The following is a 25429-nucleotide window of genomic DNA, read 5'->3' as shown; positions in this document are numbered from 1 at the left end:
TTAAAATTTAAGATTCAACATTCTATTAAAAAATGGAGTGAAATCAAACCTCTTAAAATATGTCCCACATAAAATGCCAAACATAAAAGAATTTCCAGAAACTCTAGAATTTGTAATATTTTTAAAATAATATTCAGAAAATTTAATTTTTGTGATTAAAATCTCTAAAAGTATATTTTTGATATTTAAAATTTGGTCCAACGATTATTCGTGTGAATGCCCCTAATGAATTCCGATCCGGCAACGCCGTGCACAAACGTCACAATTTAGCTGTCAGCCAGTTGACTCGAAAATGGCAGCAATTGTGCGATTTAATTTGTTAGCTTCGCCGCAAATTGGTAAATAATAGAGTAATATATACCTCTCTCAATTTAGAGGCTTCCCCTCTTTACTGGATTGTCAATTTGGGCCTGTGGCAAAGCCTACTAATGCCAAAATCTTTAAGTTCCTTGCTATCAAATTATGTAATTTTTGCGTAAAGCAAAACAAACGTTCGTTGGTGCGCTGCTTATTTTATTGATTTCTCGTGTGTTTTGCAGTTGCGGCATTGCCGGCGAGGCTAAACCTGCAGCGTCTACAGAGCACTCAGGCTCCACCCCCAGGAACTCCTCCGCCGCAGACGAAGACCAAATTTGGTCCCCTGGCCGATGAGGACCGCATCTTCACCAACCTGTATGGTCGCCACGACTGGAGGCTGAAGGGAGCCCAGAAGCGCGGAGATTGGTACAAGACAAAAGAGATTGTTCTGAAGGGCCCCGACTGGATCATCAATGAAATCAAGACGTCGGGTCTCCGCGGACGTGGAGGAGCTGGCTTTCCCAGTGGAATGAAGTGGTCCTTCATGAACAAGCCCGGCGATGGTCGCCCAAAATACTTGGTGGTCAACGCCGATGAAGGTAAGTAGGATGGCTAGCGGTCGATAAAGATTACTCTACTTTTTACTTTATTGCAGGTGAGCCTGGAACCTGCAAGGATCGCGAGATTATGCGACATGATCCTCACAAGCTGGTGGAAGGTTGTCTGATTGCCGGACGTGCCATGGGAGCCCAGGCCGCCTATATTTACATCCGTGGCGAGTTCTACAACGAAGCTTCTAACATGCAACTGGCCATCGCCGAAGCCTACCAGGCTGGCTTGATTGGCAAGAACGCCTGTGGAACTGGATACGACTTCGACGTTTTCATGCATCGTGGTGCTGGCGCTTACATTTGCGGCGAGGAGACTGCTTTGATCGAGTCGCTGGAGGGCAAGCAGGGTAAGCCTCGCTTGAAGCCGCCATTCCCCGCTGATGTGGGCGTCTTCGGTTGCCCCACCACCGTCACCAATGTGGAGACAGTAGCTGTCGCTCCAAGTATTTGCCGTCGCGGTGGCAATTGGTTCGCCAGCTTTGGCCGCACCCGTAACTCTGGCACCAAGCTCTTCAACATTTCTGGCCATGTTAACAGGCCGTGCACCGTGGAGGAGGAAATGTCCATTCCGCTTAAGGAGCTCATCGAGCGTCACTGCGGAGGCGTTACTGGTGGCTGGGACAATCTTCTGGGTGTTATTCCTGGTGGCTCCTCCACCCCCATCATACCTAAGAACGTGTGCGATGATGTGATCATGGATTTCGACGGCTTGATTGCTGCGCAAACATCCCTGGGAACTGCTGCTATCATTGTCATGGATAAGTCGACGGATGTGATCAAGGCTATCGCGAGGCTCATTTCGTTCTACAAGCACGAGAGTTGTGGCCAGTGCACTCCTTGCCGCGAGGGTATTGGCTGGATGAACAAAATCATGACTCGGTAAGGACAAAATTACTTTTCTCTACAGTTCTTTCATTAAAATTTTAATTAATTTTTGTTGTGTTTTAGATTTGTCAAGGGTGATGCGCAACCCGCTGAGATTGACATGCTGTGGGAGATCTCCAAGCAAATTGAGGGACACACTATCTGCGCTTTAGGTGACGGTGCTGCCTGGCCAGTCCAGGGCCTTATCCGTCACTTCCGACCTGAGGTCGAGAAACGCATGCAACAATATGCGCAGCAGGCGAACCGGGCCTCCAACTAAGATACAAATGTTATAGCTAATTTTATTGATTTCTTCTACCCGAGCGCTGCTAGCAGCAAATAAAGTGTAATGTTCTCCAAGATTTTTAAATGTTAGATTTAATCGATTTTAGGTATAAGGTGTCTTTTAATTTAATTTCAGGGTCTTAATGTGGTTGATGACAGCCTGTATATCCTCGGAGTCTGGTGTCTGGTAGCCGGGTGGAAAACTGCACAGACTCATTGGGCCACCTATTTGCTTTTCGATTCCAGGCAAATCCCTGCACCGCGCAGGCAAAAATTGGTATCTGAAAAGAGCTACTTAGTAAAATGCTTTTGAAATATAAAAATCAACCTACTCCTTAGCTTCGCACAGCAAGACGGCACAAAGAAATGCCATCAGAAAGAGTATCAATGTTTTAGAAATCATTTTAAAATTAACTCAGGAGTCCGATCCGGTGTCTGAAACGTCCAATAATCGACTGCTCCGATGCTACAAAGTTAACATATAAGTTAAGAACACTTCTCAGATTGGGCACATTTGCATGATAATTTTATGCAAAACCTGGAATTTTTTCTCATTTAAATAGCATTTTACGAGTAAGTCTTAATGAATTATTAATGCATCTCTGTTTGACTAAATTTTTTAATAGAAAATGCCAATTCCATCCAGAGTGCCGCCATGATTAAGCAATTCTAAGTCTTAATTATTAGGCAGTGATTATATTATAATTATTATTCATAATTATGAGGTGAGTTGCCAGCACTCCAATGATTTTGTAATACAACCTTCAGGCTATAAAAATCAAAGGTTTTAATCATAAATTATATGTTGATGTAAATTCTTTTTAAGCTGCACTCTGGAATTATCTTTATTCTCTGAAATTAAAACCCCTTTTATAAGAAAAGGTCCCCAAAAGATCCATAAATATAAATGAAACCACTTTAGATGTAGGAAACAATGACTATTGGTATGCAGTTTATTTATAGGTTGTCTTTTTTTTCAATGAAAATTTAGTTAAAGTACAAAATAAAAAATATTTATTTAGATTTTATGTAAAGATTAAACAATTTCAGATGGTTTTAATGGAAAAACAGGTGTAAAAAAATATGAGTTAGGCCACTAAGTGGATGAGTTATTCAGACAGATATTATATTAAAAATAAACAAGTCGAAATGTCTTGAAGAGTACTCAGATAGACAATGAAACCCGCTCCTGAGTCTTCTGATCTTGGGGATCTGAAACACTTATGTATTCCTTGGATTTCTCAGCTCTTGCAGCTTGAATAACACTACACAGGAGGTTCAGTTTACTGAACGATATTAAAAATGACTAGAAAAGTGTATAAAGAATTAAGTCGTATAAATACGTTTACAATACTATGTTTTGTTTTTTGTTTTTTTTTTTTGTTAAACCATTTCCACACATTTATATTAATTTTTTTTTTGTTAATTTTTGTTTTATATATGTAGTTGTATGTATAAGTTTACTGGGAATTGAGTAAGCGTATTTATTTATACGCTTTGAGTTGGCTTAAAGCGTTTACTTATTGCTTATCTATGAGAAGGAACATAGTACAATATTTCAGCTTAAAAGACTAAACAACATTTCGAAGAAGTCACTAGTAGAGTTCTCTATTTACTTATTTTTTTTGTCTCTTTTTTATTTAATATTTTTTTGATTTTTAGTTTTTGTATTTTTTTCCGTTAACGTTTTTTTTTCTTGCTCATCTTAGGCAGGAGTTGCGACAGGTGCATGTTGCACTGCATAGCTTCAGGGGCACAATATTATAGCGTTTCAGTTTAAAAGGCTTTCAACTAACACACTGCTATGAAAATGATTCGCGAACTATAGTAGTTGCTTAGAGCTTTTGAAAAACATCTAGATACAATAGTTCCTCTTTGTAGTTGGGCTTCGAGTTTAGAACGCTAAGGGGTCTTGGGGATTCGAGGAGAGATTCCTGAAGTTCGAGAGCGGTCGAGACTTCAGATGGGGGCGTAAGTAAAAAATATATATATTATATGATTTTATGTGTCTATACAATATGTATATCAAGTTTAGTTTAGTATCACAACTAGTAGAGATAATGCGAAGAGGCCTGAGCTCTATACTGTTTCGGTGTCAGCTTGATCAGCTTGGGGTTGAATGCCCCAAGGGCCGCCTCATTGGTGGATGATGGGGGCGGCGGGGCTGTGTGCGTCCGGAAGCGCGACCTTAGAAAATTTTGCATGGAGCGCAGCCGGATGATGGGGGCGCAGGGCGATTGTCGAAGCGAGTTGTGGTTTAGCGCCCAGTAGATCACCGGACTAATGGCCGAATAAAAGTAGCCTGCAATTGTATTCCAAGGATTATAGAAAACTTAAGATTATCCAACAAATAGACGGACTCACCCAGCAGAAGGCTGAAGTAGACAGAGGTCTGGCTGCAGTGCTGTTTGTAGCCGAAATTCGTGTAGAAGATACAGAAGACATGCGGCGCCCAGCAGGCAATGAAGATTACGGCGGATGCGATTAACATATTGGCCAGATGCCGGCGGGACCGCAGGGTTGAGGTCTGGGGTAGCGGGATTCCCGGCGTGGCAGGACCTCTCCCAGAGCGATGGATACGCTGGCGTTGCGAGTGAGCACGGATCTCCCTCATGGCCCTAAAAATATTAAAAGTTATCATTTATAAACCGTCAAATAAACTTGATCTGAAAGTACCTGGGTGATATGGGATTACTGGAGCGATAGGAGCCCGGTTCAAGAGCCAATCCCGGCATGCGAGGCTGGAGAGCATGCAGTTGTATGTCGCCTGGACTCACGGCCATGGAATCCCCCCCAGTGCCACCACCGTTTCCATTACCGTTCGACGTTCCGTCCGCCGTGGTGGCGCCTCCACAGGCCTCCTGCTGGGCATTAGGGCAGCCGGTTACAATTACCATATGGGTCTGGCGGCGCAGGATGGGAATGGGCAGCGGCAGCTCACCGTGAGCCGCTCGAGCCGTCAGGGACAGGGCGCAGAGCTTGCGGCGTACCCCACAGTGATTGAGCAACACCCCCAATCCCGGGAGCACGAAGACGGCGATCGTGTGGAAAATGATGAACATGTACATGGAATTGGCACTCAAGTCGGAGGTGCAACTGATGCTGACCGGATTCGGAGTGGTGTTGGCTCCACGGCTGCCACCTTTGACCGTCACCGACTTGGCGATTATCTTGTAGGCGAACAGGAACGGAGTACTAATGGTGGCCGACGCCAGCCAGGAGAGGACGGCCAAGGAGACGTGGAGGTAGCGACGCTGACGCAGTTGCGCGAGGCGGGGGTGCTTAACGGTGGCGTAGCGGTCCAGGGAAAGCATGAAAAACGAAATGGTACTGGCCGCTACAGGCATTACCTGGAAGGGGATTTGAGTTACAGAAGGAATAATCCAGGATATCCGTGACAGGACCTACCTGAATATAGTGTATGAGTTTGCAGAGGACAAGCGGCAGCGATCGCGTCCGGCGGTTCATTGCGAGATTAAGGAGAGTGACGGGCGCAGAGATACCCGTGACCAGCAGATCGGCTATGCAGACGGCTAGCAGTAGAGGATTCCGCAGGCGAACCGACGAGGCCGAGCAGAGGGTGAGGACCAGCGTGGAGTTGCCTACGACGCCGCCGAAGACCACCAGACCATAGCTAATCGCCAGGAGGAGGAGCGTCAGCGAGGAGATGGCCTGATCCGGGTAACCATTGACTGCGTCTAGATCGTAGGGATTGCCGATACTGAAGTTGCCGTAGTCGAGGTCGGGCGGAGACCCATCCTGGTCCGTGGTGAGTTGGTTATAATCGAGCGTCGAGTAGTGCAACTCCGCGGAGTCGAGATCCTGACTGGTGCTGTCCAAGTGTTGGCGCCGGTAAGAGTTCTCCCACCATTGCTGCAGATTAATGCTGCTCATTCTTTCGTCACTGATTCCGGATTAATTGCCTGCCGTGGTCTGATCCGTGCTCCGTGTTCGATGTGGCGGGATTCGCTGGCGATGCGTTGGTTTGGTCGCCTCATTTCATAATAAAGGTGCTGCCATGTGGCGCCTAATGAAAAGGTAAAAAGTAACAAAATGCCATCATCGTCATCAGTTTGCTATTCTCCGGCAGAGTACCTATCTCCTTGTCCCAGACACTGCCTCCCAAATTCATATCCACAACACACTCGCCCTCATATTCGTCCTCCCACGGAAATGTGCATCTCGTCCTCTAAACACGCTCCTCTTCACCTCGACCGCTGACACTGACACTTATGCAATAAGAGCACGAGTACGAATGGGAACAAGGCCCACTTAGAGATTAGTGCTTCGCTTCCTTCCGCATTCCGCCATAGGATGTCACATCCCACCCACATCCTCTACCGCATCGCTGCCTCTTTTTTCCCGTCGCCGGATTCCAAATGAATGGCAACGTAGCCTTGCACTTTGCGCCCTCGACAAACTACCGCCGGGTGAGCGGTTTTGGGTCTCCATGTGACCCTCCTCTATGGCTTCTAGCTCTTATGGGCGATTTTTTAAATAAATGTTCAGATTCGGAACTTAAATATTAAACTTCTCGGGGAACAACATTGAAGTTGTATTTAATTTGGAAAGGATTTAAGATAGATCCTTAGAACTAACTAAAAACTAACCACAAATATTCCTCTATCCTTCTAAATATTTAATATTTTCCGAATTTGATTATTCTACTAAAAGGATTCTTAACTAAACAAGTTCTTAATTTATTTCTAACACCTAGTCTAGCTAGACTCTAGAACCCACAAAAGAAGTATATATGAAAGGATAGTTCCATTCAACCCCTTATATCTAACTATATTTTCGGGGGATTTGACCTTGCCAGGATAATGAGTCACCCTGCTTCAAAAATCCTTTCTGCTGCATCTACATACGTATGAGCAATGGCACCTCCCTCCTCCCCAATATCCACATCAGTTGTGCCTTTTGTTTGGGCTTGAGGAGCGGATGCTGGTGGTACCCGATGGATAGGATATCGGGAGATGGAGAGCCTGTCGCTGGCATCAGCGGCTTGCGTCAGCCTTTACGATGCTGTGTATCAGTTTTATTTTGCGAATGAATGCAGGAGTAGAGACGGGGGACTGGGGCTGGGGCGCAGGGTCAGGGATACAAGAGCCGACTGCCGACTCCCAGCCGCCATTGTCCTGCGCAGTGCCTGTGTGCGGGTGGATGGGTGTTGGGGTGGTTGGGTGGTTGGGGGTGCGATGTCAACGCTTTTGCCTTTTGCTGTGGTTTTTCCTCTGCTCATTGCGGTTGATGATGTGACAGACGTTTGCTTAATTTGCGTTAATTTAATCGTGGCCGACACAGTGTTCTTACCCCCTCCCCACCACATGTGTCGGATGAGCACGAGTGTACTATGTAAGGATGTGGGCACATCACATGCTGCTCCTGTCACTTTGCCAGCCTAGTCCTTGGCTTAGCGGGCACGAGCCACAAGAAAAAGGAAGCCCAGCCCAGCCGAGACTATTTTTGTTTTCATTAATGCATCCCCCAGACTAAACAGGTGCGTCAACATGTGTGTGTTTGTACAATGTATGTACGTAAGTACCATTGTACGTAAGTTAAGGTCCTTTTTTCTTATTTGCTTACAATGCCAATAACCTGTTGAACTGCTCTCCGGAATTCGCATTATTTTAATGTTACGTGGTAATACAATAGGAAGTGAGCTTGTATTTTCTTAAGGATTAAAAGATAGATTCTGGCAATCCTTTCTACTAATGTTTTTAAGGATATATGTACTTTTATGTTTGTCTGAGGAATAAAATTTGTACTTAACTGGTTTTTATAGATAATTGCGCGGGACAAACTATTAATTATTTGGAATGTATTATATTACATAAATATTAGATTTGGTTTTCTCTTTTTGATTTTATAGGACTTTAAGTAGGTATTTCATTCAAAATATGTAAATTATCCTTCATTTTCGATTTGCTCTTGAATAATCAGAATTATAAAATCCTCTCCAAAAATAGTCGAGTATAGTATTAGATATTATATCATAAATTATACTTCTTAAGTTTATAGACCTGTATAGTATATTATATATTTATTTATTATATAGTTATATAGTCCTATGTAGTTTATTATACTTTTAAATAACAAAGTTTTCTTAATTTTGTTATCCTTTTCCTTGCAACCACCATCCTTTTCAGTGATAATTAATATCCCTATAGCCTTATTACAAATTATTTAAAGCTCTAAAACTCTTCTTATTTACCCATAAATACCTTAAACTTCAATAGAAATCACCTAAAACCATTTTCATCCTTTTAGACTTGGCTTCCAGAACCCAAATCAGCCGTGACAAAATTTGATTGTATTGAAAATATAATTGAAAATAAAGTGTGTATGTATTAATTTGCGTCATTCAAACGTCAGCAACAAGCACAAAAGGTGACAAAAGCCAAGCCACGAGATGGAAGAGAGGCAGAGCCGCCCGAAGAACCCCAACCGGGGCGGCCAATGAGCTAAAACGAGAAAAAGAGCGAGAGATGCCTCATGCCCCGGGGCATGCTACGTCCTATACTACGTATGAAAAGTGTCCGCCACAGGTGAGTTAATGCGACTGATAGGTCCAAAAACAACACCAACAAGATGCAATTGCGATTAAAAGTACTATCTTAGCCAGAAGTTCAGCCAGAAGGATATTCTGCTGAAGGATTCTGGTACTTTCGCATGTGACTTTCCTTTAACTTTAGCTCGCCTGTTGCTTTTTGTCTGTCTTTATTGATTTTGGCAGCTTTTATACTCATATTATGAGCAGTGAGTGGGGTGGTTGGGTGGTTGGAGGGTACTGGCCGTCCGGCCAGGTCCAGACTTCTTGTCCGTTGGCTTCTTCGTGACTGCCACAATGGCTGGCAAACATGCTTTGTATTTGGCAGATGGGCGCGCTAAAAAGAATTAATTATTTTCTTTATATTTATGGCCTTTTTTTTTTTGTTGCCGACTAATTCAAAGCCAAAAAAGAATGGATTTTATGAAGGGCCCTCATTAATTCATTTCACTTTCGCCCCGAACTACTATTATGTGGGCGGCAAAATGGGTAGGTTCTCGCGTACATAAAAGCTAAATCCCAAAAAAAAACCTGAAAATGGCTCATCACATGGCCGTGTTAAAAAACGACACACCATAATTACAAACCATAAAAATGCGTGGCATGACAAAGGCAAAAATAATGTTGCATACCAATTAGTGCCGCACACATACACATACATAGATACAATCTGACAGAAAGGAGCCTCCCCCACGTCGTATACGTAATATTCTTACCGTGTTATACCTTTTGCCGAATAAGTCGACTATAGTTTTTGTTGTTTGCCTTTGATTCTCTGGATTCTGCTTCTTCTTGTTAAAGGATGCTGTTTTGTTGTTGTTGTTGTGATTGCTGCTGTGCTTCTGTTGCTTGTTTTTGTAAAAAGGCACTGTAATTTACAGTTAGATTCTATTTTGTGGTTTGCTGCGCCGTTTCTTCTTATTTTTTTTGTCAAATTTATTAAATACACTTTTAGCAAATATGATACGTGATTTCAGGTGTTTTGTGCTTTTTGTAAAAATTTCATTAAAAAACTCCGTAAGTCGCCATCTTCGAAATATTCTGTTGATATTGTTACTTTGTTGTGTGGGTGTGTGTGCGCGCCGTCCGTTTGTATGGGTTAGTGTGTGTCCGTGTGTGTGTGTGTGTATGGGTGTCGGGGTGGGGGGGAGAGCGAAAAAAGGTAAAACGAAACTCAAAGCGCGGCGTGCAGAAACGGTTCCTCAGCGGCGCACATTGCTCGACAGAACCGGATTTCCGTGGTTTTGATGCTTCTTCGTTGAGCGCGCGTTTGAAAATAACACCAAAAGCCGATGTCCTTTTTGGGCCAACTAAATATTTAACATTAAACTCTTTTTTTCTTCGAGTGTCTCATGGTTCGTGCCTGTGCTTCGTCCTTTCTTTCATGCATGTCCTGCCGGAACGAGAGGGGACTATAGGATCTCGTATTCACCTCTCGCTCGTCAGGACATGTTGCGTTCTGTGTAGTTGAGTGCGAGAGAGATTCAACATGGCATCCTTGTCCTGCACAATACGCAACATGTTCGCAAGGACCCGAGCGAAGGACCCTGGGGGAGAGGGTCACTCCGACTCTCTGGATGGTGGAGCTTTTTTGGTTGAATAGCAGGTCCTGAATCCGGAGTCAAAAGTCGTCATCCAAGAGAGCGAAGCGAGCCTTTGGCGCAAGCTTTCCGCCCCCTAACTTTCGCTTTCCGTCATCAGCCCAATGACTAGGACAATGGACGAATCAGGGCAGCCCAGGAATAGTCAGGGTACTGTGAGGACTGGCTTTCAAGGACAAATATTTTATTTTTTATTAGAAGTGGCTGAAAATTCGGAAATTTCAGTGTGTCTTAAAGAAGAAATTTATCCGAAAATTTCCCTCATCTTATCCCGTTATATAAAGACGGATAAATTCGTGGTACTTTCTATGAAAAATAAAATAAAAATATCCCCTCTTATGAATAAAACTCTCGACTTTTCTAAATACTAACTTTATTTAAATATTCATTTGTATATAGTTAAAATGCATGATGTACTTGTTAATAGTTGCAACTGTTGGATTTCTTCCATGGTATACTTAAGATTTGCACCTATGCTCTTAATTCGTTAATTTAAGTGTTTCTTTTTTTTTTATTTGTAGTTTATTTTCTCACACACTGTTCAAAAGAATACTGAACTTGTTTCGCGTACATAAAACAAATAAAAATAAATGAACATTAGATTCGTGAGTGAGTACATTTTTAAAATTAAAAGGTGGGCGGCGCGGGCGACAATAAATTAAAAACGAGAAGGGAAAGATGAAAAATGGAATCAGTTATACGGTTATGAGAATAAATTAAAGGTTTAAGCAAAAATCTGAGATTATCCGTATAGTATAAATATCGAGAATAGCGTAGCTAAAAACTTTTAACTTATTTCATACAATTTGATGGGTGCGTTTTGTTTCCTTTCGACTTCGATAAGTAGCAGCATAGTTTCATCGATCAGTTCTCAGAGTTTCTGATAGTGTGGTAGTTCTGGTTCGGTAACCCACTTGGAGCAGTATTGTAGTTGGCAGCGGTATACATTAAAGCAGCAGATAGCCACTTTCGGGAAAGCCATCTTCTAATCATCAATGGTGTACTCGGATAACTTGTCGTACTTCTGCTTGGTAGCCTCATGGGTGGTGTCAACAAGCAGCGCCGTGTGTGAGTAGCCCATGGTAACCTGAGGTATCTTAATGCCATCCATCTTTGGCACCTCCTTGGGCACCGTCGACGACTTCTGGAACTCGCCAATTCCCAACTCACCAAATGTCGGCGAAGCACCCCAGGCAATCAGCGTATCATCGGCCGAAATCACTATCGAGGTATTGGCGCAACCAATATCGGTTATATTCCACCCGGATAAATCCTGGACAGGCTTCGGATACATATTGGCCTCTCCCGTCTTCTTGTTCTGACCAAACAGAAACAGAAGACCGAGCTCGTTAACAACCAGACTGAAGGTGGAGCCGCAGAAGACACTGCGACCACCGCGGCCCTGAGCATCGTAGAACTTCATCAGACGCGGCACCATCTCGTCTTTTGGCTCGGCGTGGCCAAGACGCCCAAACCCACCAAAGCCCCAGCTGTATACCCTTTTCTTCGAGTCAATAGCCACCTGCAATGCAAAATAAATACGATAAGAATGCCGAAAAGATAGTAATGGGTGTCGCCTACCGTATGGTTATTTCCGCAGGCAAAGTCAACGATCTGCACACCATCTACGGGCGTGACATGACCTTCCTTGCTCTTCTCAATGTAAAGAACAACCTTCTTGGGCGATGTCTCGAAGTGGAATGACAGTTTGTTGGCGTTTACGAAGTACTTGGCATCCGTGTTGTGACCAAGTTGGCCATATTCCGGCAACCCGAAGGTGTGAAGATTGCCCTTGATGTCCAGGATGACTGAGAACTCGGCACCGCATCCGATGCGAATGATGGGTGGGCCGCGATAATTGATTGGTGTCGGAGTGTAGATGTTCGCGTGAGTGTTACCCACGCCGCACTGTCCCGACTTGTTCTCGCCGCAGGCGTACACGGTGCCCGTGTCGGTGAGGAAGAGTGTGTGGTGACGCCCGACGGCCGCCTGTACCACGTTCTCCTGCTCCAAAGCCGGTATGATCGTGGGCTTCTCCACCAGCTTGATGTCCTGGCTGAGACCCAACTGACCGCTTGGATTCCGTCCAAATCCCATCGCCTTACGGTCCATATTGATAAGGATGGTATGAGCAGCGCTTGGACCGCTGGCCACATAACGATACTGCGCAAGAGAATCACTTAGATCACACACATATGCCAGTAGTCTTAGTGACTTACCTTTTCATCCGTGAACCGATGGAAACTGTATAGGTTCGGACGCACTTTTGTGACGTTTTTGCGATCGCGCTTGCCCGTCAAGTCCCAGGTAACCATACCAGCTAGCAACAACTGTCCCGGAGTCTTCTCCAGAGAAGCCAAAAGATCCTCGGGCAGCTTGCTGGGTGGATCTACGTCGTCATGGGGGATGAGCACCTCCATTTGGTTAGCGGCAGCAGCCTGCTGTGCGGCATCATCATCGGAGTCATCACTGAAGTCGTCCTCATAGTCAGACTCCTTCTTCTTGGGGCGCCGCTTGTTGGGTCCGGCTCCATTTCCACCTGCCTTGCGTTTAGCCGACATTTTTTTCGATTTATTGCTGCTGCGACCGGGTATGTTTTTCTCTGCTGAAATGAAATTGGAGTCTGAGAACCAAAACCAGAATTTATACGCAGCAAAGCGTAACGCACAAGCGGCTTCGCTCTCCCGCTCGATGGTGGTGGTGGTGTGTGTGTTGTTGTGTGTGTCTTTTGTGTACATATGTCGGTGTGTGGCTGTTCGAGTGGTGGTTTTTGCAAGAAAACAAAATGAAAGCCGCTGCCGAAGAACCGACGCTAGGCTGTTTTTTTCTCAATTCTATTAATGGATTACTTAAATATTACATACTAAGGAAGCAAAATAGCTTGAACTAAGAAATGTTTACTTCTGGGCCTATAAAACAAGGAGTTACCACCTGAGCTTCAAACGGGACGCGAAAATTAAAAGTAGCGTCACTTCACAAATACAAAGACGCATTTCGCAACATTCGAATACATCGAGTTTTACTCGCAAATCGAATCTCACTCTTCAGAACTACTTCTTTTTTATCTTTTCAGATAGTATTCACAAAGAAAACTTACATGTTAATTGATAATTGCAGTTGTTTGCCGGAAATAAGCAAAATTATGATTTCAAGAACTGAGTCCAATCGGACACCTGGAATCGTGTTGGTAAATGTCATAAAACAACTTTTTTATTCAGTGCTGCAAAATGTTGCAAAACAATGTTGAGAAATACGATGTTACAGTAGGCACTGCGTATAGCTGAAATGGTAATACGAAAAACAAGGATAATTTGTTTTTAAAATTATTCTTATTTTATTCAAGCAAAAATTAAAATTTTATATATTTTATATGTTATTTTAGAATTATTTTGATTTAGAATAACTTTCGATTGGCTGATTTATTAAAACCTTATTAGGGGCTGAACTTGGCGCTCACGATAATCAGTCACATCGGACATAAGCTCCTTCCGGAAGCGTTCATGGGTCCTGACGAACTCCTCCAACGTACGTTTTCGCTGCTGCTCCGAGCATTTGGTGCGGCTAATCTTAGGTTGGCCTCGAGGTAATACTGAGTTTGCTGGATCACTTGCTTCCGAATAAAAGACACTGGTGCCCTGGTGGGTGGGCGGATGGCGTCGTGAAGCTTTGGGCGTACCATGCGGAGTACCGTTTCCGTTGGCATCTGCAAGTGGAAAGAGCTTGTATCCTTGCATTGGCAACAAACAACAGACTTTGGCGAATATCTCGCTAAGGGGCATGTTGACAAAGAGAGACTTATTGCGATCTGGCGCGGTCACACAATGATGAGGGACTCTCTGACGAACACTGAGTTAAGCTAAGATTGAGTTGATGATAATCCAAAGTTTTAGGGGGAAAAACAGCTTTCGCGGACTTTTGCGGCGGTGAGCGTACCTTTGTGAAGGATGATCTGTTCCTGCTGCGATCTCGCGTTGCTGGATCCAAAGTGTCCATTGCTAAATGGCATGTCCGGTACCGGGGGAGCTGGCCTATTAAAAGGATTCGTTCGTCTTGGAGGAGGCTTCGGCTTAGTTCCCTCCATTTTATTTTGAGCACCATCTACTGAGTGACCGAGCATTTCTAGGAGTGAAAAATGATTAGATATTGAATTTAAGAGCTCTGTATGTCTCTCCTCACTATTTTTGGACTCGTCGATTTCATGGAGCTGTCGCTGCAGCTCAGCCACGACGATCCGTTTGTACTCGTAGCCAGCACAGGTAAGAGCCTTCATCCAGGCCTCCATACTCTCCTGGTTCTCAGCAGCGAGAATGTACGTGCGATTGCCGTTGAAGGCGATCTCAAAGCAATAGTGATCCATCTCATTGGATAGTTCGATGGTGCAACCTTCGACAATAATCAGGCCGAGGGGCTCCTTATCCACCCGCGACTCGAAATAGAACAGCAGGTTTCCCTTGAGAACAAAGTACCGACGCTGAAAAGCCCTGTTGACCTCGCCCCGTTTGTTAAGGAAGCCTAAAGCATTACTTGGTGATTAATTGAGATGACAACAGCGGTGACAGAGCAACAAACCTTCCATGTCATAGGGAGGCGTCTTGGCGAACACATACAAATTTTTTTCGTTAATCTTCATGATGGCGCACAGACTTGGACTACATCCGATGTATAAATAAGTGGCCCTGGGTCCCTTTTTTATAGTTTTATTGTGTTGCAGGTAGAAAGGTGCGAAAAATAAATCTTTCGAAAACAGCTGATGCCAATGTTACCACACCAAAATCCGTTATGGATTTGTTTGCCACCAAAAAAGCCATACTGTTTTTGTGTCGCTTGTTGAACGGTTGATAAAAATGTCATATTTACTCACAGAAATCGCCCTGGAGATGCTGGGCTACAAGTTCTACGACACCAATGGCACGTTTCACCTCACCAACTTCCAGAACAACACAGCTCATGCCGAAACCAATTCCGACGAGCCTTCATTGTCGGAGTTCATTGAGCAGCCGGAATCTTCAAATGGGGAGCCTCAGACGCGAAACGGCGCCGCCAGTCATTGGGATGTGGAGCGGGAGAAAGAGCTCCAACTACCTGCTTCCGGATTCCAGAAACCGCGACGAACACCAGCCAAGGCACTGGCCAAAATTATGGACTATGAGAGCGACAAGATTGCCAGCCAAATCGCAGCTCGTCTGGAGAAGGCAGCCGTTCGCGCAGGTTCGACAGACAACGAAGAGATTCTAAAAAAAATTATTGAGGAAGAGAAGAAACTCATATCCGAGGACGCCACGGAAATGCGACGGTTCAGGGAATATTTGCAAGGACGTCTTCTGCGACTAGACAAGCAGGCCTACGAGAAGTACTTGCGCACCTTCGGGCCACAGTAGGTTCATCATGTGTTCGTTTTGCAGGGCGTCAGATTACTTGATAAATATTGCGTTAAATTTTTAATACTAATAAATGGATAATAAGATTGAGACACAGGTCCTGCGGTTTCAGTTAGAGTCTATCAGTGTGTACACACCATCGTGGCTAGGCCCGTCGATAGCTCGCGTTATCGTGTTCAGGCCATCACTAGAACTACCAGGAACAACACACGAGTAAAGGTCAGCTCTCGTAACTTGCTCTGAAATATCCAATAATTCAGATTTTACCTTCAAAATTCGTGCTCGTGTCCCGCACTAACACACTTTATCGTTTCGTCTTCCCCGCTCGCCGACCCACAGGTATACCTTGTACTCGGTTGTGACTTAGGACCAGACCCCCGACCGAACAGTGACGAAAACGGCGCTTGCATAATGAAAATCTGGACGTCGGAGCACATATTCAACCATCCGTGGGAAACGGTCACGCAGGCTGCGTGGCGCAAGTACCCCAATCCGATGACACCCTCAATCATTGGCACGGACGTGGTCGAGCGGCGGGTGGTGGACGGTGTGCTGCATACGCATCGTCTGGTGCAGTCCAAGTGGTACTTCCCCAAGTGGACTCACGCGTTAATCGGAACAGCCAAGACCTGCTTCGCCAGTGAGCGGTCTACCGTGGATCCGGATCGCAAGCAAATGGTTCTCAAGACGAACAATCTCACATTTTGCCGCAACATCAGCGTGGACGAAGTTCTCTATTACGAACCCCATCCGTCAGACTCCACCAAGACGCTGCTAAAGCAGGAAGCTACTGTGACCGTGTACGGCGTTCCGCTGTCTCACTACATGGAGGATATACTGACCTCCACCATCAGTACAAACGCGGGAAAGGGCCGGCAGGGCCTTGAATGGGTCATTGGGCTAATCAACACAGAAGTCCAGGGCATTGCCCGGGGGACGGATGAACTGATACACAATACTCGGCGGTCCATCGACGAAGTTACAGAAAGCGCCCGCAAGAGTATGGACGAGATTAGCACGCAGGCTGCCAAGGCGGCGAAAGCAATGCACATAACGTAGGTGGCTACGAGGCGGCAAGGTGGATGTAGGTGCGGGCCGCGCAGGGCTGTTAAATAGTGAATTATTTTAGATGGCGCTAGGACCGCCGTTTTAGTACAAGATTAATGAATGGCAGATCGACAACTAGCACACAAGTGGCAGCATCCATTACTCTATCCTTAAATCTTTGCATATATTTTTTATGAATTCCCTTCCAAGTGGTTGGGGCCATCAACCCTACCTGGTGTTGACCTGGTGGCCATGAAGTTTCCGGAGGAACACTCGCCTAACAATACTGGCGCTTATTTAATCAGTCAGATCTAGATGAATAATTACGCAATACACAGATAATGTAACCGTAGAATGCCGCTGAAAGCCGAGATCGAAAAGAGCAACAATAAAACGACAATTTTGCCTAAAAAGCCGCCTTCTCAATTGTTTTATTTTTGTCCATTAAACAGGTATTGCGCTCTTGGCAGCCTCTGACGAATTCTTTTTGTTCCCGTAATCTTCAATTAAATTCTAAAAGACGGAATGCAAGTGCTCATGGTTGATTATTTTTGCAAGCGTCATGACACAGACATTGATTTGTTGCTGTTGCTATGGGTATACGGGTGGGGGGGAACTTTCCGCACGACGCGGAAAGCCCACGTGCCGTCTCCTACAACAACAAAATGATAAAGAAAAGCTCTTCGATTAGTATATGTATAAGCTATTTTATAACTGATTTGGCGGGCAATTCAAATTCATGGAGGCCATGAAGACCATTTTTAAAAAGCTTATCAAAGCATAAATACATTGTATTATCAGTTTATTTTTTTTTAAATATGAAGCTTAAAGCAAAGTTTAAATAAAAAAAGTTCTTGTATGATTTGTTTTACATAAAATATATACTTGTTTTTAATAAAACTATGGACGTTTATCAACAGGTCGCCCAAAAAAAGCTTATTTTTTGTAGAGTGGCCAGAGTCTAACGGTATAAGCGCGAATTAGGGAGAGTATAATGAAGCCCCAAGGTCTGCAGATCTCAGCTCCCTCACACGTGCGCCACAGACTTGTTCTTCCATTCGGGTTAGTTGTGCCAATTGAAGCTTCTCCCTGTTTTTCTTTCCATTCTGTAAAAAAATATGTTTACGCTGGCTTATCAGTATCAGTTTCGGGGGGGCTGGAAAATAAACAAAAACAAGTTGTGACGGCAGAGGCTGCGGGTTGCGCCTTCAGTGCATCCGATCTGATTGGCAGTAACCTGATCCGCGGTTGTGGTTGTGGTGGAGGTGCTACTTGATAACCCACTGCGTGGGCACTGGCCTTTCGGTTGTCAACGGCATTACACCGGCCCCAGATCAGTCGCGATTCGACAAGTAAAGCCCCCACACGTATTACTCTCAAGTATTTGGTTTCTTGCAGACCCGCGACATGGTAATCCTACGATACTACGATGTGCAGGCCCATGATGTGGCCGAGGAGCAGACCCTCCTCCGTCGACTCCAGGCTGAAGACAACAGTGTTGTCGCGGTGCGTCTGGAGCGCTGCTACCACCTGGAGTATAATGGTCAAGCGGAGCACTCCGTGGCGCTGGACGATCTGCTTGTCTGGCTCGTCAAGCATCCCATGAGCGATGGCCAGAGTTTGACCAAGGAAACCGTGCTCCGCTCGGAGGGTCCTCGTCAACTCCTTCTGGAGGTCGGGCCACGTTTCAACTTCTCCACTCCGTACTCCACCAACTGCGTCAACATCTTCCATAACCTTGGCTACTCCGAGGTTCGTCGCATGGAAACCTCCAACCGCTACCTTCTGACCTTCAGTGGGGACTCGGTGTCACGAGATCCGTCGAAATTTTTCCCTCTCCTGGGCGATCGGATGACGCAGTGCCTGTACACGGCGGAGAACATGCCCAAGGCCAGTTTCGACGAGCAGTTGCCATCGCGTCAGGCGGACTGGCATTTCGTTCCTATCTTGGAGGAAGGTCCGGCTGCTTTGGAGCGTGTTAACAGGGAACTGGGCCTCGCCTTTACGGACTTCGACCTCGACTACTATTACGAACTCTTCGCCAAGACCCTTGGACGCAATCCCACCACCGTCGAGTTGTTCGACTGTGCCCAGAGCAACAGCGAGCACTCACGGCATTGGTTTTTCCGTGGACGCATGGTTATCGACGGGGAGGAGCAGCCCAAATCCCTCATTCGCATGATCATGGACACGCAAGCCCACACGAATCCCAACAACACCATCAAGTTCAGTGACAACAGTAGCGCCATGCGGGGATTCAAGTACGATGCCATTGTGCCGTCCTCCGTGGTGGCTCCTGGTCCAGTGAGTCTGGGTAGCTTGGAGTCTGACCTCATCTTCACGGCAGAGACCCATAACATGCCCACTGCAGTGGCGCCCTTCAGCGGAGCCACCACCGGCACTGGCGGCCGGTTGCGAGATGTCCAGGGTGTTGGAAGAGGTGGCGTTCCCATTGCTGGCACAGCAGGTTACTGCGTTGGAGCTCTTCGCATTCCAGGTGGGTGGAAGTACTATATACTATAATTTTGCAACTAAGTAATACTATTGTCTTAATCTTAGGTTACAATCAGCCTTATGAGCCGTCGGACTGCCAGTACCCTTCGACCTTTGCCCCTCCTCTGCAGGTGCTGATCGAGGCCAGCAACGGTGCCTCCGACTATGGCAACAAGTTCGGCGAGCCAGTGATCTCCGGCTTTGCTTTATCCTACGGTCTAAGGAACGTGGCCGATCCCAGCCAGCGAAACGAATTCGTAAAGCCCATCATGTTCAGCGGCGGTCTGGGTACCATGCCGGCTACAATGCGTGAGAAACTGCCGCCTGTTCGCGGCTACCTGCTGGCCAAGATCGGAGGTCCAGTCTACAGGATTGGAGTGGGCGGTGGGGCCGCCAGTTCCGTGGAAGTTCAAGGATCTGGAGACGCTGAGCTCGACTTTAACGCTGTGCAGCGAGGCGACGCCGAAATGGAAAACAAACTTAATCGCATGGTACGGGCCTGCCTCGAACTGGGCGACAAGAATCCTATTTTGGCCATTCATGATCAAGGCGCCGGCGGCAATGGAAACGTGCTCAAGGAGCTGGTGGAGCCTGGCTTTGCCGGAGCTGTAATTTACTCGAAAGAGTTTCAGCTGGGTGATCCCACCATCACTGCTCTGGAGCTGTGGGGCGCTGAGTACCAGGAGAACAACGCTATTCTCTGCAAGGCGGAAGATCGGGACCTTCTGGAAAGGATCTGTGAACGCGAACGATGCCCCATTAGCTTTGTGGGCGTGGTAACTGGCGACGGGAAAGTGACCCTTTTAGAGGAGGCCGCACCCAAGGATCTGGAGAAGGCTCTAACCGTCAGCAGCGAGAAGCCTGCTCCCTTCAGCCTAGATCTGAAGTATGTCTTAGGCGACATGCCAAAAAGAACCTATGAGCTGACACGCGAGGTGACACCGTTAAAGGATTTGGAGTTTTCGAAGGACCTTCGCCTGGATGATGCTCTGGAGCGCGTTCTTAGCTTGGTGGCTGTGGGCAGTAAGCGATTCCTTACAAACAAGGTGGATCGCTGCGTTGGAGGACTCATCGCTCAGCAGCAGTGCGTTGGGCCGCTGCAGGCTCCCCTGGCAGATTACGCCCTGACCACCGTCTCGCACTTTACCAACGCCGGTATCGCCACCTCCATTGGCACCCAGCCGCTCAAGGGCCTTCTCGATCCCGCTGCCATGGCTAGGATGTGCGTGGCGGAGGCCATCAGCAACCTCGTCTTCGTCAAGATCACCGAATTGGCCGACGTCAAGTGCTCGGGTAACTGGATGTGGGCCGCAAAGCTACCGGGGGAAGGAGCTAAAATGTTTGATGCCTGCAAGGAGCTCTGCAGCGTCCTGGAGGAACTCCACATAGCCATTGACGGCGGCAAGGACTCTCTATCCATGGCTGCGAAGGTGGGCAAAGAGACCATCAAGTCCCCGGGCACTCTTGTCATCTCCACATACGCCCCCTGCCCCGACGTGCGTCTTAGAGTAACTCCTGACCTCAAAGGACCTGCTTCTGGGTCTAAAACCGTACTGCTGTGGATCAATTTGGAGGATAAGCTGCGCCTGGGAGGATCTGCACTCGCCCAGGCCTACGCTCAGCTGGGCAAGAAGTCACCCAATCTACTGAGAAGCGATCGGCTGGCTAAGGCCTTTGCCGTCACCCAAACCCTACTGGGAGAAAAGGTGCTCCTGGCGGGACATGATGTCAGCGACGGAGGGCTACTCGTTTGCCTCGTGGAGATGGCTATCGGTGGATTAAGTGGTCTCGAAGTGGATTTGTCGGAACCCTTGGCAAAGCTGAAGCATTACGATGCTTCCGTTGAAAAGATTGGACGTCCGGAACTGGCGCTTCTCTTTGCCGAGGAATGCGGATGGGTTGTGGAGGTCCTGGAGTCGGATTTGCAACGAGTCAAGTCGATGTATAGCGACGCCGGAGTGCCCACCTACCAGCTGGGTGTGACAACTGGATTCGGTCTTGGCTCCCGGTTCGTGGTCAACTTGGGAAAGTCCACTCTCTTGGATCTACCCGTTCGTCAACTATACAAGCAGTGGGAGCGCACCAGCTACGAGTTGGAGAAACTCCAGGCCAACGAGGAGTGCGCTCAGGCGGAATATGACAGTCTGGAATTCCGCCAGGCCCCTCAGTACAAGGGACCTGCTAACCTTCAAGCGGAGCTTACCCTCAAGAGGTCCTCTGTTCCGGTTCGCGTGGCCGTTCTGCGGGAGGAGGGTGTCAATAGTGAGCGCGAGATGATGGCCTGCCTTCTCAGGGCCAACTTCGAGGTCCACGACGTGACCATGTCCGATCTTTTGAAGGGTAAGTGAATAATTCATGTAAGATTAAAAGGAACTATAAATATTTATTTTTTAAAGGTACCACCACTTTGTCCCAATACCGAGGACTGATCTTCCCGGGAGGCTTCAGCTATGCGGACACCTTGGGATCTGCAAAGGGTTGGGCAGCCAATATTGTCCACAGTCCGACCCTGAAGAGCCAGTTTGAGGACTTTAAGAAACGCAAGGACGTTTTCTCCCTCGGCATTTGCAATGGATGCCAACTGATGACCCTGATTGGTTTTGTCGGAAACCTCAAATCCCAATTGGGAACACAGCCTGACTTGGCTTTGCTCCACAATCGCTCCCAGAGATTTGAGTGCCGTTGGTCCTCTGTTCGAATTCCACCCAACCGCTCTATTATGCTGGGAAATATGCAGGATCTGATCCTGGGTTGTTGGGTGGCCCATGGGGAAGGACGCTTTGCCTTCCGGGAGGAGAACCTCATTAAAACTCTTCAGTCGGAGCAGCTGGTGACTCTGCAGTATGTGAATGACCAGGGTGAACCTACGGAACTTTATCCCATGAATCCCAATGGCAGTCCTCTGGGTATTGCCGGACTGTGTTCACCTGATGGCCGCCACTTGGCCCTGATGCCGCATCCGGAGCGATGCAGCTCCATGACTCAATGGCCGTACGTGCCACCCGGATTCGAGGTGCCCGCCACAAACACAGAGAGTCCTTGGCAGTTAATGTTCAACAACGCCTACAATTGGTGTGTAAATCAGGATAAGTGAACAACTTTTTAAATGCATTTGTATAATTAATATAAAATACTATATACAAAACGAATTTAAACACTATTTTTGTACAAATATAATCACTATTAAACATTTAAACTTAGAAACATCTTATTTTCGAAGAGGTACTGTTAAAGACTAGTTGGAAATCTGTAACAAGCACTTTAAATAGTTGGCCTTGGCACCTGGTGCCGCCATGTACTTGGAGTTCCAGTCGTGTTCGTTGATCTGCAGAACTTTGTAGCCCATCATTTCCAGATGTTTCATCTTCAAAGACTCGGGTCCTCGCAGAGCTGTGAGGTCATTCTCGCAAAAGGAGTCTAACCTAAGGAGAAGTATAGCCACTCTAGAAAGAGGATTAGGATATAGAGAGATCCTTTAAAGGTGATTATCTGAATACTACTTGGTTATGCGATCCAACATGGTGGCCTCCACAGGAGGCGCTGGTATTGGTTTCCTATCCCGATCGAAATGTATCACAAAGTCTATTTGGTAGCCGTAAGGAGTCGTGTGATTGCAACGGAAATGATTTTTATCCTTGAGTATTTTCTCCAATAACTCCTTCACATCTTTACTAAACGCAGTTGACTGCAAGGGTCCTGGGAAATGAATGGTAACTTGATTGCCTAAGGTCTAAATTTCTTATAATTACTTTTGCTCATTTGGGCTTCAATATAATTTTGCTGAAACCAGGGAACATTCGCCTCGGGAAGATCCAAGCAGACCGTGCGGTTCAGCTGCATAACCAGATTCAGCACCCGCTCCGGATAGGTGGCCTTAGAGTAGCAGACTTGTATCTCATCCTCAATGCGCTGTATGAACTTTACGCAGAATATCCTGTTGATCAACTCCTCCGGTATGGATTTGTAAAAGCAAAGTGCCAGGCACGCTTGGACGATCGCCAGCCCGCTCATCTGATCAAAGTCCCTGTGAAATATATTTGCATTTCATGTCTATCAGAGGGAATGGTAGTCTATTTACCTTATCAACACTTCCGAAGCATGTTCCAAAACCTCCAGGGAGGTCGGAGTGTATCCCAAGTTATAGGAACAAGTAAGAACCTTTTCCACGGTATCTCCCGTGACGTGCTTATGCTGTTCGGAGATGTAGCCAAACATAGACTCCAGCAGCTCAGGAACGAGGAACTGCGATGCATTAAAATTATACGCCATGTCTCGAACTACCCGCGAACTGAGATCCTTGCAATGCAGAGATTTGTATAGCGACAGGGATTTGTTGTAGACCACTGTGTTCTTCAGGGCTGCATAGAGAATAATTAGAAAATGTTTTCAGGATTCTTCCAAGGCTCACCCTTACACTTTCGATGGCTCAGCGTTCGCACAATCATGCTAAGATCACTGGCACTCAACGGCTCCTCGTCGGCTCTTGCCAGGTGCCTCTCAGCGCAGCTGATGAGCACGTTGTCCATGGTCGCCAGTTGCATGCTCGCCAGCGACGGAAGGTGCTGCCGAAACCGGAGTTCGCAAGCTATCTGCATGCCCCTGCTGAGAAGGAAGCACTCATTGATGTCCAGCTGCGGAGCCATAGCCAGTAACTTGCTCAGCAAAACATTGGGAAACTTCTTCCAGGAGAACGGAGTGTGTCCATACGCCAGGACAAAGGCGGCCAGGCGTGCGAACTTGGTGGGTAGCCGACCCGATATGTCTTCCTCCATGGCGCTCATGCACATATGACTCAGCTTCTTTTCCACCTCGAAATGGCGATACGTTCCTCCCAGGTTGTTATTGAAGTTCATATAGCGTTGACAGTGTCTCAGAAATCGCAGATGCGTCTGCTCCTCCGCGCACGAATCCAACTCCCGTACGACACCTGACCAGTAGGTGTTGCAGAACTTAAGGTCGGCGATCTTCAGTGCACGTAGCACGCTAAAAAAGTGGCCACTGGCATTGGGAAGCAGCCAGGCTTCTTCCGAGTGCAGGAGTTCTCGAAAGCGTTGCGTGTACTTGTCCCTTTCCAGCGGAGTAGCAAAGGGTACTAGGCAGGAGAGAGCGTCTGCCGAGGCCTCCTCCTTTAAGAGCTTTTCCGAAGACTCCTTTAGAGAACTCGCCAGTTCCGCTGGCTCTTGGTGGTGCAAAAAGGTCCGACAAACGCTTTTCAAGTCACCGGGATCTAGCTGAGGAATGCATGGCTCCAGGACCAGCATGATCTTTCTGATAAGCTGAGTGTGCTCTTGGGACCACACTGGAATATTCAACATGTGGATCACTTTGAGCAGAGCCTTTGGAGTTTCATGGCTGAGGACATTTTCGTCTATCAATTGAATCACTTTTAGCTTAAAGCTATTGAGCAGTTCCTCATCGACAATCATGTGAAGCTGGAATAGACAAGTGGACAGCAGGCGGACCTGCTCTTCACTGCGGCACTGAGCGATGTGATTCTCCAGATAGTGGACAAAGTTCCTACAAACGAGAGGAGTAAAGAAGTCACGTTCCAGGTTGATACCCACTGACAGTCGGGATAGGGCGGTCAGAGGCACTGGGTTGTCCTTGTCCACCTGGTTGTTTACCAGAAGAAGCGCTCGCATTAGAACTGCCTCGACTGCAGGATTGCAGTTGGGTATGTGCATCTTGCGGAGGTAGAGGTAGGTTCGACTAAGTTCGTCGACGTCTAGTTGGTTTATGTGAGGTTCCAGCAGAGGCAGTATACTCTGTAGTAGGCGCTCCGTGAGGGCACTTCTGTCTGGCTGATCCACGCCCTGATAATGCTGCCACAAAATCGAGATTCCCTCCACAATGTGGGTGTGCTGCATGGCATTGTTGATCATGACATCCAAAACACTGTCAATTGTTGGCGCCTCTGCTAGTCGCTTTAGAAGTGGGTCCAGGTCTGAAGAACTCCTTGTGATTGTAGCATCCATTGGATCATCGCTCTCGAAGCTGTAGAGTCTTCGCTGCAGTGGGCCTTCTGCTGCAAACGCCGGTAGAGAGACGCCTTGGAGAGGCAGTCTTGCCGTGAGATTTGTGTGCTTCCCTGCCAGCAGTCTCATATGGCGCATTTGCAGAAGATGTCGAAAGTATTTCCATTGTGCGCGTGAAATATAGTTCAGATACATGAAGATAGGCCTCTGTTTTATTCAGAAAATGTTAAATAATAACAAAAAACACTTTTATAAACATGTGAGAGAACAGGCGATCAGCTGGTCGCCACAGCTGAGCTGCCAATTTGGTTTAAACTTTAAACTATAT

General features: G+C 46.6%; 9 protein-coding genes across 14 annotated transcripts; 4 read left to right on the top strand and 5 right to left on the bottom strand.

Annotated features, from left to right (window-relative positions):
• Positions 1-216: 216 nt before the first annotated feature.
• Positions 217-2134, top strand: LOC6498216 (NADH dehydrogenase [ubiquinone] flavoprotein 1, mitochondrial). The gene is made up of 4 exons (XM_001962284.3): positions 217-338; positions 540-896; positions 953-1787; positions 1857-2134. Exons 1-4 carry the CDS (start codon positions 293-295, stop codon positions 2050-2052), a joined length of 1434 nt encoding a protein of 477 aa, XP_001962320.1. The 5' UTR covers positions 217-292; the 3' UTR covers positions 2053-2134.
• LOC26515488 lies at positions 2128-2516 on the bottom strand. Its single transcript, XM_014906953.3, has 2 exons — positions 2390-2516; positions 2128-2338 (listed from the first exon to the last, which is right to left on the bottom strand). The coding sequence occupies exons 1-2, from the start codon at positions 2458-2460 to the stop codon at positions 2179-2181; spliced, it is 231 nt and encodes a 76-aa protein (XP_014762439.1). The 5' UTR covers positions 2461-2516; the 3' UTR covers positions 2128-2178.
• On the bottom strand, positions 2128-9917 carry LOC6497322. Of its 2 annotated transcripts, none has more exons than XM_001962285.4 (6): positions 9324-9917; positions 5466-6084; positions 4734-5407; positions 4422-4675; positions 2390-4359; positions 2128-2338 (listed from the first exon to the last, which is right to left on the bottom strand). In XM_001962285.4, the coding sequence occupies exons 2-5, from the start codon at positions 5949-5951 to the stop codon at positions 4106-4108; spliced, it is 1668 nt and encodes a 555-aa protein (XP_001962321.1). In that variant the 5' UTR covers positions 5952-6084; positions 9324-9917; the 3' UTR covers positions 2128-2338; positions 2390-4105. The 2 variants fall into 2 exon arrangements, with proteins under 2 accessions (XP_001962321.1, XP_044572546.1); XM_044716611.1 differs by having other exon boundaries at positions 9334-9917.
• Positions 9918-10564: 647 nt separating this feature from the next.
• On the bottom strand, positions 10565-13428 carry LOC6497321 (protein RCC2 homolog). Of its 3 annotated transcripts, none has more exons than XM_032451865.2 (4): positions 13306-13428; positions 12428-12813; positions 11790-12371; positions 10565-11730 (listed from the first exon to the last, which is right to left on the bottom strand). In XM_032451865.2, exons 2-4 carry the CDS (start codon positions 12767-12769, stop codon positions 11194-11196), a joined length of 1461 nt encoding a protein of 486 aa, XP_032307756.1. In that variant the 5' UTR covers positions 12770-12813; positions 13306-13428; the 3' UTR covers positions 10565-11193. The 3 variants fall into 3 exon arrangements, with proteins under 3 accessions (XP_032307756.1, XP_001962322.1, XP_032307757.1); XM_001962286.4 differs by having other exon boundaries at positions 12428-12810; positions 13306-13404; XM_032451866.2 differs by having other exon boundaries at positions 12428-12831; positions 13306-13384.
• On the bottom strand, positions 13306-14913 carry LOC6497320 (sesquipedalian-1). Of its 2 annotated transcripts, none has more exons than XM_014906157.3 (4): positions 14778-14913; positions 14385-14720; positions 14142-14327; positions 13306-14064 (listed from the first exon to the last, which is right to left on the bottom strand). In XM_014906157.3, the coding sequence occupies exons 1-4, from the start codon at positions 14836-14838 to the stop codon at positions 14060-14062; spliced, it is 588 nt and encodes a 195-aa protein (XP_014761643.1). In that variant the 5' UTR covers positions 14839-14913; the 3' UTR covers positions 13306-14059. The 2 variants fall into 2 exon arrangements, with proteins under 2 accessions (XP_014761643.1, XP_001962323.1); XM_001962287.4 differs by having other exon boundaries at positions 13306-13911.
• Positions 14914-15041: 128 nt separating this feature from the next.
• On the top strand, positions 15042-15682 carry LOC6498217. The gene has a single exon (XM_001962288.4). The coding sequence runs from the start codon at positions 15053-15055 to the stop codon at positions 15584-15586; it is 534 nt and encodes a 177-aa protein (XP_001962324.1). The 5' UTR covers positions 15042-15052; the 3' UTR covers positions 15587-15682.
• Positions 15637-17046, top strand: LOC6498218 (protein slowmo). The gene is made up of 2 exons (XM_001962289.4): positions 15637-15805; positions 15926-17046. Exon 2 carries the CDS (start codon positions 15998-16000, stop codon positions 16643-16645), a length of 648 nt encoding a protein of 215 aa, XP_001962325.2. The 5' UTR covers positions 15637-15805; positions 15926-15997; the 3' UTR covers positions 16646-17046.
• A 572-nt stretch (positions 17047-17618) lies between these two features.
• Positions 17619-22322, top strand: LOC6498219 (phosphoribosylformylglycinamidine synthase). Its single transcript, XM_001962290.3, has 4 exons — positions 17619-17695; positions 18032-19130; positions 19193-21466; positions 21523-22322. Exons 2-4 carry the CDS (start codon positions 18041-18043, stop codon positions 22218-22220), a joined length of 4062 nt encoding a protein of 1353 aa, XP_001962326.1. The 5' UTR covers positions 17619-17695; positions 18032-18040; the 3' UTR covers positions 22221-22322.
• Positions 22323-22361: 39 nt separating this feature from the next.
• On the bottom strand, positions 22362-25423 carry LOC6497319 (FAST kinase domain-containing protein 1, mitochondrial). Of its 2 annotated transcripts, none has more exons than XM_014906156.3 (5): positions 23535-25423; positions 23205-23484; positions 22876-23150; positions 22627-22822; positions 22362-22569 (listed from the first exon to the last, which is right to left on the bottom strand). In XM_014906156.3, exons 1-5 carry the CDS (start codon positions 25294-25296, stop codon positions 22362-22364), a joined length of 2721 nt encoding a protein of 906 aa, XP_014761642.1. In that variant the 5' UTR covers positions 25297-25423. The 2 variants fall into 2 exon arrangements, with proteins under 2 accessions (XP_014761642.1, XP_001962327.1); XM_001962291.4 differs by having other exon boundaries at positions 23541-25423.
• Positions 25424-25429: the final 6 nt, after the last annotated feature.

This window comes from Drosophila ananassae, chromosome 3R (genome assembly GCF_017639315.1).
Source record: "Drosophila ananassae strain 14024-0371.13 chromosome 3R, ASM1763931v2, whole genome shotgun sequence".
Classification (NCBI taxonomy): Eukaryota; Metazoa; Arthropoda; class Insecta; order Diptera; family Drosophilidae; genus Drosophila; species Drosophila ananassae.
This window is presented reverse-complemented; position numbering and strand designations above follow the sequence as displayed.